Source organism: Gouania willdenowi, chromosome 16 (genome assembly GCF_900634775.1).
Source record: "Gouania willdenowi chromosome 16, fGouWil2.1, whole genome shotgun sequence".
Lineage (NCBI taxonomy): Eukaryota > Metazoa > Chordata > Actinopteri > Blenniiformes > Gobiesocidae > Gouania > Gouania willdenowi.
This window is the reverse complement of record NC_041059.1, coordinates 12346623-12357926: the sequence shown is the minus strand read 5'-3', so window position 1 is coordinate 12357926 and position 11304 is coordinate 12346623. Positions and strand designations below refer to the sequence as shown.

Genomic DNA, 11304 nt, shown 5'->3' with positions numbered 1-11304 from the left:
TTCAACTCTTCACTGATCTCCATGTGACCACAAAAATAATATATGCTGAATGTTACTTACTGCCATCTAGTGGATGCTTTAACTTAGGCAGGGATAAAAAAAAAAAATAATAATGCATGTTTTTTCCTATGTGGCATAATTTTAATATTTGTATTTTCAAAGTTTGTGTCGATCAATATCAGGTGATTAAACCCTAACGTTTACATCATCCAGAGAACAGCTGGATAACAATTTAGGAAATACTGAAAGATAGCTTTAAAACTTCAACAGATTCAAATATATTGAAACCAGCAGCTTGTGCTTTTTGCTATTCATTGGAGTAGGAATAAAAAAATAAAAGAACAAAACAATTACAGTTAATGTTTATTCATTGCCATAATATAATCAACTACAAACTTCTGTGTAAATAATGTAAAAATGTACTAAAACTATATCTTTCTTTAAAAGAAAAAACAAGGATAAGCAAGGGTTTAGACGTTTTACGTGAATAAAGTGACTACATGTACGTAAAACTCATTTTCCTTAAGGGAAATAAAAACAAGACTTGACAAAAAAAAAAAGATTATGATTGCGACTCAGCAAAACAACAAAATCCAAAAGGTGAATTAGATTGGCATGAAGACTTACTGGATTACACACATAAATACATGAAATATCACATTACTTTCCACCATGGTAGGTCCTTTCACTGAACACAATTACTGTAGAAATAATCACTGCTAAAAAGAGCATACAAATATCATGAGATAAACATGTGTTACACTTTAACACCTGTATAACCTCTTATCAATATCTTGGTATAAAAGCTAGGAATATCTCAATAAAACAACTTGAGCTCCATAAACAAGGCTTTGTGTAAGTTTCCTATTTTGGCAGAAGGATCCTCTACCAGCAACCTAAAACATAACCAAGGTGTGAATAAATCAGTAAGGAATATGCAGAAAAATTCTAATCAGGCTTACACTACAAGTCGTTGGGAATATATTGAATTGACCAACACAAAATGTAGCAGTGATTCACACCCTCAGCAGAAAAACTGACCAGAGAACAAACATGCACTGACATACTATCCACAGAGGTTTTTGTCTCCATGTTCCTACTGTTAATGAATGCACTTTACTGTTTAAAAAATCCTTAAAGGCTCTAAGTGAACAACAACAAGACATACTACACAGTAGAGATGTTTATCATACAGCAAGAGGTGTTGCAGGTATTCTAGTTATCGAGAGAGGATTACATTAGCAGGTCATTTTACCTAAACTTGTCTATTAACTGCACAGTGTCAGCCAAGCATAGTGTCAATGCACTTAAGGGTTAATTAATGATCCTATAGAAACAGTCACATCTTTGAAAATACCTTCCAATGAAAATTGGAAGAAATTCTTGTGATAATTAATAGAACACTCTATAGTAGTTAACATACTCATTCTAATAGTCAGCAGATTAAATGCAACAGAGAAACAAGGCAAACTCTCCAATAGACAGCAGAGATCATCTCATGTCCTTTTTTTCCCCTCATGTTCCCATTTTCGGAGGAAATTATTCCTTTGAGCTTTTACGGACACTGAAATTCTCAGTATCTGTATGGTCCCTGTAGTAATGACATCTCTGGCCCTTTCTCCCATTTATTCTTTGATAGCTTCAGCCTGTTTGCATCTCCTCGCTGCAGACCTTTCGCCTTGCGGCGGCAGGTCTCCTTATGCCTTTGAAGAAGTGTACCATTCCAAAAACAAGTGGCGCAGCGTCGGCATGAGAAAGATCCTCTGGCACGATGGAAGGCTCTATGGATGAAGGCTGCCAAAGCCTTGTGAGATTGCTTCCCACATACGTTGCACCTTAAACGCTCCTGAGTGCTCATGGCTTTTTGTGGGTGTTTTATAGCCATATGTACGAGTAGTCCTGCTTTACGGGAAAACACAGAGTTTGAGCATATGGGACAGCCAAATCTTTTCACGGGGACTTTGAGAGACGACAGGATCTGAACTTTCATTCCACCAGGGTTAACAAGTTTATACCCGCCACCACCTGATCCTCCTCGCCTAATGGTCAAACGCAGGGAGCCTTCTTTTTTATGTGACTGGCCTCTTATTGAGCAACTCACTTTTTTCTTAATTCTACCCCCCTTAAAGTCAGCTACATCTCCCCAATTACTCTCTTTCCAACCTCTGTCGGACTTTTTTTTTTTCTTCTTGTCTCGTCTGATTTCATCTTGTGATATCTGGGTGTTGCAGTCAAGATGTTGGTAGGACTGGGTACCTGACTGATGATGAGGATGATGGTGGGAGTGATGAGGATGGTGATGTAGATGATGATGTTCAGTAGAGGGCAGTTCCGTGAGAGGCTGGAATGGGGCTGTTGTGTGAAGCGTGCGACTACGAGATCCAGCAGGATATATGTGCTCTCCTTTCACACCCGCTGGGGAATGTGGGTGCTGTGGTGGCATAATTGTGGAGTTAGGAGGTAGAGGTTGAGAGTATGATGGGGCATTGGAGGCAGAAGCCTGGGCTACTGCAGCATCATAAAAGAGGGGAGAGTAACCGGCTGTTGATTGTGGGGGAGCCTGTTGGTGGCTATGGGTAACTACACTAAGGTTCTGGCCTCCATGGCCTTCGGTGGAGGGAGCCATCTGTAGTAGGGCGTTTGTGGCAGCCTCACTCTCAGATATTGACTGACTTCCATCAGTTCCACCTGTGGTGTCTCCAGACCCACTGCTACCTTCTTGGGGATTAGATGACTCGGATCGGGTTATGCCATGTTGAGACTGCCTGTGTCGAGTGAGGCTATTAGAGTAAGCAAATGCTTTGCCGCATACCTCACAGCAGAAAAGCTTTTCTCCCCCACCTTCATGAACAGTCTGATGATGGGCCGTCAGATGAAAGTGATGGCGGAATGACTTCCAACATATAGCACAGGTGTAGAGGCGAGGTGGTGGAGGCTGTGATTGAGGTTGAGGCTGGGAAGTAGAGTCCTGAGGCTTGATGTCTTGAGAATAGGGGTAATAGGAGGTGCTTGGGGCTTGGTTCTGGCTCCTTTCTTGGACCACGCTACATTGAGAATTTGGGTTAAAGCTATTAAGGTTTTCTGGAGCTGGTGTTGTGGGCACCTCTTCCATTTCTCCCTTCTGGTGGAGTTTGCTGTGCCTCCTGAGGCTCTGGGAGTAACCAAACTCTTTCCCACAAATGCTGCACTTGTAATTTTTTGCTCCAGAGTGTACAGTTTGATGCTTGCTTAGATGAAACGCCTCTCTGAAATACTTTCCACAGATAGTACAGTGATGGGGCTTTTCTCCGGTATGTATACGGTCATGCCTGCGTAGTGTCTCACGACGAGCAAATCCCTTGCCACAAACGCTGCAAAGATGAGTGCGAGGAAGCCCACTGGGCCCCATTCTAGCAGTGTATTGCCTACGTTTAGGTGGCTGCCCATCAGCTGCAGGATCTTTCTTAGCTCTTGGTTTGCGAGGACGTTTTGGTTTTGCAGCAGGATTCTGTGGGTTGCTGCTCATAACCTCTTGATTTCCACCACCTCTAAAACCCTTATCCATGCCAGACGTTGATGAAGGTGAGCCCAGAGGTCCTAAACCAAGGCCACCCAAAAGGCCCCCAATAATGTCTCCCCTATCATCTCGATTACTTGCAGCTGTTATAGCAGAAATTGCATTGTTGACAGAGCTAGTAACGTCATCCTCCGAGTCATCCAGTAGAGAAGAAAGGGGCAGATGAGGCTGCGGCGGCGGCGGCGGCGGCGGCTGCGGATGGTGGTGCTGGCTGTGGCTCTGTGAGTGCGGATGCAGTGTTGGGGCCAAAGGTGCCTTTCTCAGAGCTGGGCCCGCCATCCCACTTCCACAGGGGGAGGCACCAGAGTAGCACGGAGATGGATTGCCTTGAGATCGATGGTCATCATGGTAGCCTGTATAACGATTCCGAGAGTAGTCAGTGGGGTATTTACCATCTGTTCTTTCCCTGTCATTTGAACTACCTCCCCTTGTAGGCTGAAACAGACTATCACATCCTAAACCAGATTTTGGTTCTCCTTCCCCAACAATGATTACACCATCTTCCTCCTCAGTTTTCCCATAAATAACTCCTCTATTGTTTTGATAAGTTTCCCCTCCTCCATTATCTCCTCCCCCAACTCTGTCCTCACCGTCACTTCCTGTCTTGCTGCCTCGTTGTTTGGGTCCCCTACCTGGCTTGCCGCAGGTGCCTGAGGCAGCATGGTTGAGTAGAGAGGTGCTCTCACGGAAGGCACGACCACAGGCAGGACATCGGAATGGCTTTTCCTCATGTATCTTCTCGTGGCGTGTTAATGACTCTCTACGATTAAAAGCTCGAGAGCATGTGGAGCAGCCATATGGGCGGGCAGATGAATGCAAAACCCCATGTTGCAGGAGGTGCCCTTTTTTCTTAAAGCTTTTGCCACAATCAGGACAATTAAATATTTTTTCTGGGCTATGACAGGAGGAAGGTTGTGCTGTTTCCTGGGTGGAATGGGGAAGGCTGGGGTCAGGCTGTGGTTTAATGTGTATGGGGTTTGGGCCAGTAGTGGCAGTATTACTAGTGCCTGCGGCAGTTGGTTCATGCATGCGCATGTGCCTGCGAAGGCTTGAAAGGTGTGGAAAGCTTTTGCCACATTCTACACAGCTGTAACTGGGTTCTGTATCAGAACCTGTGGAGTTTACTTGCATTGAGCTTTGATTATCAGATTTAGACATTTGAGAATCAATAGTAACCAATACAGAGGCAGCAGTGGAAGAGGGAGCAGAGGAGGAGGAGGAAGAAACTACAGATGATGATGAAGAGGATGAGGCTAGAAGAGATGGGTCCCCACCCATATTTGACATATTAGCCCCACTACCAATTAAAGCAGGAGGCTGACTGTGGCTAAGCCCTCCATTAGTACTTGCATTTGGATTACCATTATGACTATTGTGGCCATGGCTATTGTTATTACTACCACTATCAGACTTTCTTTGTGGCAAATAGCCAGCCATCGCCTTTTTCCTCCGGCTACTACTTGTACTGCCGCTACTTCCACCTCCACTGCTTTCCCCTTTGCCATCATCTTTAGATAAGGATAAATGAAGAGGCAAAGTAAGGGGCAAACCTGCTTCCTGCTGCATCAGAGAAGCTAATTGATTTGATGAGAGTAAAGGAATTCCCTGAAAGTCAAAACCACTTAGGGATGAGGGCTGGGAACCTGGGTGGAGAGGGTGATGCGGATGAGAATGAGTGTGAGAATGAGAAAGAGTGTGAGGTGGAACTTGTTGCTGCTGAGGGGGTTGGTGTGAAGTCTGTGGTGGCTGAGTAGAGTGGCCATGTGAATGGGAAGAATGCAAAGCAGGAGGTGGTGCAAGGCCAGTGCTAGCTTCCCCACCTGTTTGACCTAAACCAAGTCCTAAATGGTTATGGGTCCCCTGTTGAACCAAGAATTGTTCTAAACTAGCATTAGCAGGCACCCCAGAAAGGAAATACTGATTAGCGGCTAACATGCAACTAAACTGTTGGTGAAGGCTTCGTGCATCAGACTGGGCCCCAACCAACTGGTGTCCCAATGAGCTGATAGCACTGCTACTAGAAGGGTTATTAGAGGTGGCTACAGAGGTTGAAGGAGAAGGAGAAGAAGAGGAAGGACCAGGTGATGCTTGGGGAACAGAAAGGCCAGGATGCAAAGGAGGAGGGGGTGGAGGTGCTGATGTTACTAATCCTCCTAATCCCCCTGCACTCCCACTACTGCTACTTCCCCCAGGAAAGTGATCAAAGCGGCCTACACCTGGATGTAACTGCTCCTGAGCTAGTGCTGCCTCAGACGGGTGGAAAGAGCGCAGGAACTGTGGGTAGCCTGAAGAATGACTTGAGCTGCTGCTGCTCATCTTGCTTGACTTTGAACGAGAGCTCTGAGTTGAGGAAGGCTGCTGTTGTAAAGGTGGGGGAGGAGGGGCACTCATCTTGGCAAAAATGGAGGCAGAATCAGAAAAGGCGTTACCTCTAGACCCCTGCAGGGGTCCCAAGCCCAGTCCAGACAGTAGAGCTCCAGATGATTCAGCCTGCTGCTGCTGCTGCTGCTGCTGTAGTTGATGCTGATGAAGTTGCACTTGCTGCTGATGCTGTAGTTGTCGTTCTAAACCGAGGCCTTTGAACTGGTGGGCCTGGTGCCCACTTAACATCTCTATAATGTCCAGATTGTATTTTCCAAATTGGAACATCTCCCACTCACTGGTACATGGGGTGTAGGTGCCAAACCTCAAGTGACAGGGGCGGCAAAAATAATTTCACCACAGACTGGTGAAAAAAAAACTATTTGACACCAAGGGTGAGGCTTTACAACTATTTTTCTTGTAAGAAACAATCAAATGAAGACTTAACTGTTAAGTTTGTCCCTCCAGATTGTTTAGATGATAATTCACTGCCCACATTTGTTTTCCAAAATGAGTGGGGTTGCCTGAGATAAGAAGTTGTTCATCACAAGGCAAAGGTGTCTTGTCTTAGCAGGAGTTCCAACTAACTTCAATAATATCTATTTGTTTTTTTAAAAACGTTTAAAAGGCTTCCTCTTGCTTCCTCTGAGAATAGCAGCGATGATATTTTCCATCACTTAACAAGATTCCTCATCCGTGTTCAGCCAAGTCTCGACAGCTGAAAATACAAAATTCAAAAAAAGATTGCAGTCATAAAAAGGTCTAATCATGAAAAACAGAAGAAAAAAAATACACAAAAATGTACTTATTGTCTGTTGTTCACTGGCTTTATTTTAATCCTAGGTGTCCTAGCCAAAATGGGAAAACACAGAGTTAGAGGTTTATAAAATTTCAAATACCAATTGTTTCTTACTTGTTGTGTAAAATGCACAAGGAGAGAAACCATAGATTCAAAATATTTCAAGACATTTTTTTTACATTTTAAAGCAAAGGAACCACATTGGGAGCATTTTCTGGAACAACTTACCACAAAGCACTTGTTCTCAGTTGCAGTCCGAGGTGGAAATTGCTGCATACATGCCAATTGTTTTTATTGAATCAGATCAATTCAATTTTAGCAATACACCACCAGTATCATTTCACCACCTTGCACTTACCAAGTTAATGTTGAAACCTAAACTACAAACTGTGTGAGAATTATAAATATTCACTTCTTCCCCATTAGTGCATTTTCACATCAAAATGTTGTTTCTGGAATAAAAATTCCAATGCAATAAAAAAAAAGATTTCATCACAATTGGTAGGCTAAAATAGATTTGAGCCTTTACTGAAGAGCCATGGCATTCCAGTGTTTGGGAATGACCGACAAACCATATAACACTGCTTTAACCTTTTAGAATGTTTGTAGTTGTAAAGGTGCGTTCACACCGAACGCGACTGGAGTGACTAGATAACATTCAAATCAATGTAAATGACGCAATCTCAAGTTATCCTCCCTCAAGCGGCGTGACTTGTGTGATTTGAGCGACTAGGTCAAGCACAACCTCGTCGCTCAAAGTTGAAAAATTTTAACTTTTCAAGCGACAAATTCCCCGTCCTTCACTGTCTTTCAAGCCGAAGCAGCAGCCCCTCCCTCCCACTATAGTGCAGACGGCTGCTGCTGAGGGCTGTATTACAGATCCTCAATTCTTCGGGGCTAAATTATAACGGTTAACTTCTTGAATAAACCTAAATTCTGAGTGAACTCATCCTTTAGTAACTCCGTATGTTGATCATTTAAACCATAAAAGCGGAGCCATCAATGAAAAGTGCTGTAAACATACGGCCGGAGAAAAACTGATCAACCCTCTCTCTCCCCGCTGTCACCGGCTTCCCACGTACGCACGCACACCCACCCACCCACCCCTGGTCGTCGCGTCACTAGAGCGATGAAGTGACCAAAAAGCACCACTATGTTCAAGCGACTCATCAGTGGCGATTGAAGTGACTCCAGTCGCTATAGTCACGTTCGGTGTGAACGCACCTTTAGATAGATGTTGTATTGAATTTTAAATGAAATACATTGACAAGCAATACATTTTTAAATCCAATGTTCATAATGTGAATGACCAAAGGTTGATAAACTGCTGACTGGTAAAGTCTATGTCACAATCTTTGATATGCTTGATTATCATCTCATTCTACAAAAAAAGGAAGAACAATAAACAACTATAACCTGTTTAATAAATCCACAGTTTGCTGGTAAATGTTAATTAAGCAACGTAATTTTCACTTTCGGTCAGCATCCGTTTAATTAATTCCCGAAATCTGTTTGTTAAGTTGACACCAGACGGCGAGATATGGCCTCAGCAGCAATTTGACTAAATGCATTTGCTGTAACAATTATTATAGTTATCCCAGGAGAACTGTTTAACCCTATATAAAGTAAACAAATGTGTTTTTTAAACTATTGGATGGTGGAGTTTACAAGCATAAACTCAGCTTGCTTGAGTGCCAGACCGGATCACCCCCTCACAATCCATATAAGGCAATCCTCAAAATGCAGACTGGCAACGCATGAAAGGACACCATTACAATGCAAAATGTATTATTGAGATAAACCACAATGAAAAATACTTTGCAGAAGTCCTATCTAGAGTGAGAAATTATATTTACAATCAACATGAAAATTGCTAACGTAGGGACATTAAATTAGACCTGACTTGCAGCCCTAGTGTGACTTAATAGTTGCATTGTGATTTGACACTCAGTGATTCTCCATTATTTAGATCATAATCAATTCTAACCTTGACATGGTGGAAAACTGAAACTGTAGAATATTCTGATGCATCATCTTTGATTACAGATATAAGTATAAGTACAGATATAAATAAGTTCCAAGTGCCCTGCACTGACTTTGTAAATATACTAACACAGAGAAAACATCGATTTCAAAGCAAGATAAATGATCAGTTCCAGATAATGTATCATTTGTCATTGTGAATATATTGTTTTCATGCACTTGCATAGGCAATGAACACCTACGATTATGGAGTTTCTGAAGTAATCCACTTTATAACATCTTAAAATCATAGTAGTTTACTTTTCTACAGTTGTATTTGATGATAGATTTCTGCACAACAGGGTACAGATTTAAATGTGACCTTAAGACAGTAGTTAGTAGTGGGCGGATCGATCCAAAATATCGATAGCAACATTGGTATTGGACAATCCCAGTGTAAAAAGATTGATACTCTAGTTTAATTATCTCTCCTGCATGCAACTGGAAAAAGATTATGTACCAAGCTATTAAACTCCAATAAATATGTGCAAAACCACTGAGGTATGGAATGTATAATGACTGATAACATAACAAAGGCACAAAAAAAAACACACATAATACATTTACTGAGATAAAAAACATATACTGAATATAAGATGGCTCAGATTTGATGGAATATAATCACTCTTTTGTTAACTGTGAAAGAAATACTAAATGATTACATACAAGTTCAACCCTTATTATTTTATAATTTCACATTGCCGTATCCTCAAAAAAAAAAAAAAAAACTTTCTTTCAGTTTGCTCTTAAATAATTTAATTCACTTTGTTTATTTAAGAAAAATCCACACATGTTTGGGGAGAATTTGTTTAAAAACTGTTCCAATAGATTAATCCTGACAATGTAGTATTTTGTAGCGACTGATAAACTTTGCCCATATTCTGTCTTAGATTTTTTAACCAAATGATTACAAAACCATCGAAAGGTCAGTAGTTTGATGATACATCAACCTCAGATCAGAGAAGTATCCGGATCAGCAATGCTGGTTCAGTATTTACTTGTACCGGATCGATACTAAATCTTACAATATCGCCCACCACTATAGACAATAGAAAGGTACCATTTGAACTCTTAGCTTTAGGTGCACTTCCCTATCTAGCAGCTCTTTCAGTGCATGTCGTTTGGCTCACCTCTTCATAACTTACCGCTTCCTCTGATGAATGCGATGAACCCGGCGGTTAGTGACGAGGAAAACCCGTGTCTGCCTCTCATTTTGTGTAAATCTGCGCTCCTGAGGAGGCAGGAAAAGTCTGTTTTTAAAAAAAATTACACAGTAGAACCACAGTCTTGCTGCGCAATGTAAACAACCAACAGTGAAGCACAGACCCATGCAATGACGGATGCACTTAAGCAGGGCTCCACCTAATGTTTATATCATTTAAAAGGGTGAACATTAGAAGTGCACGTACAGAAACTAAGCTAAGCTTCTTGTTGTTCCACTGCGCTCGGAGTGTTGGGCTAGTATCTGGTGTTTCACGAAGTCCAGAAAACACGTACGGAGCCCGATGCTAACGTTAGCTAGCTACTGTTCGTTTTACTGCCTACGCTTAAAATAACGTTAGCATGTACTTGACTTATATGTAAGCAGATGTTTACCTACGCATCCAGCTGCGGGTGGTTCGGGCCTGTCACGCCTTCTTCTCGCTGCCTGGCTACTACTAGCTTAGTGGCCGCTCGCACCGCTGCTGCGTGCTATTTCCCAGGTATTAGACGGAGCCATTTTCACGGATGCTGAGCTTGCTAAGTGCTCGCTGCGTTGCCTCTGATATCAGCGCCGAAGTCGCTTCTTTTTTGCCATTAGACTATGCCGATACGGGTCTTTGGGCCGAACGTTTCGACGGCAGGGCAGAAAAGGAGGTGGACAGCGGTGGTATTTTTGGGTAGCAGTGAGTGACGTGTGCTCCCCTAACGTTGGTCCTTTCCGGCCCAGCTAGTGCTAATGTTTCCGGGTAGCAGCAGCAGCAGCAGCTGCATCAGCGGGGTTCTATGTTGGGTGATGATGGCTAGAGAACAAGAATGAGGACATGCTGTTCAAAAAGTACAGCTCTGCTTTTACAAGTGTAATACTACAACACCTTAGGATTCGCTCAGCCTTATTTAATCCTATAAATTACATATAGGTGACACTTATAACTACATACATTTGTTTACACTACACAAGATTACCAGCACTCTATGCAAGCTTTAGCTAAAATCCGACATACGAGCTTTATTGTTCCTCCTTCCACAGCCATGCGTTATGGTAAATATTAGGGGTGTGTATTGCCTTTCATCTGGCGATACGATTCGTATCCCGATACTTAGGTCACAATACGATACAATATATCCCGTTATTAAAGTATAAGGCGATTATTGCAATTTTTTTCATATATGACTTAAGAAACAACTAATCTGTAAATGTGTACGCCTTCATGAGAACGTTCTGTATGAAATATATTTTATTTTGCATATTTTACACTTAAAATAATGGCTTTAACATGCCATGTGCCAACAACTTCAAATAAAAAAGTAACATACAATCTGCTCGTGGCTTTTAAACCAACTTTGAATTTAGTGCAACATGGCT

General features: G+C 42.2%; 1 protein-coding gene across 8 annotated transcripts; it reads right to left on the bottom strand.

Annotated features, from left to right (window-relative positions):
* Positions 1-350: 350 nt before the first annotated feature.
* LOC114477445 (zinc finger protein 865) lies at positions 351-10700 on the bottom strand. Of its 8 annotated transcripts, none has more exons than XM_028469738.1 (4): positions 10335-10700; positions 9869-9969; positions 6723-6765; positions 351-6635 (listed from the first exon to the last, which is right to left on the bottom strand). In XM_028469738.1, exon 4 carries the CDS (start codon positions 6203-6205, stop codon positions 1574-1576), a length of 4632 nt encoding a protein of 1543 aa, XP_028325539.1. In that variant the 5' UTR covers positions 6206-6635; positions 6723-6765; positions 9869-9969; positions 10335-10700; the 3' UTR covers positions 351-1573. The 8 variants fall into 8 exon arrangements, with proteins under 8 accessions (XP_028325539.1, XP_028325537.1, XP_028325542.1 ...); XM_028469736.1 differs by having other exon boundaries at positions 9884-9969; XM_028469741.1 differs by having other exon boundaries at positions 9884-9969; positions 10339-10700.
* Between the last annotated feature and the right edge of the window lie 604 nt (positions 10701-11304).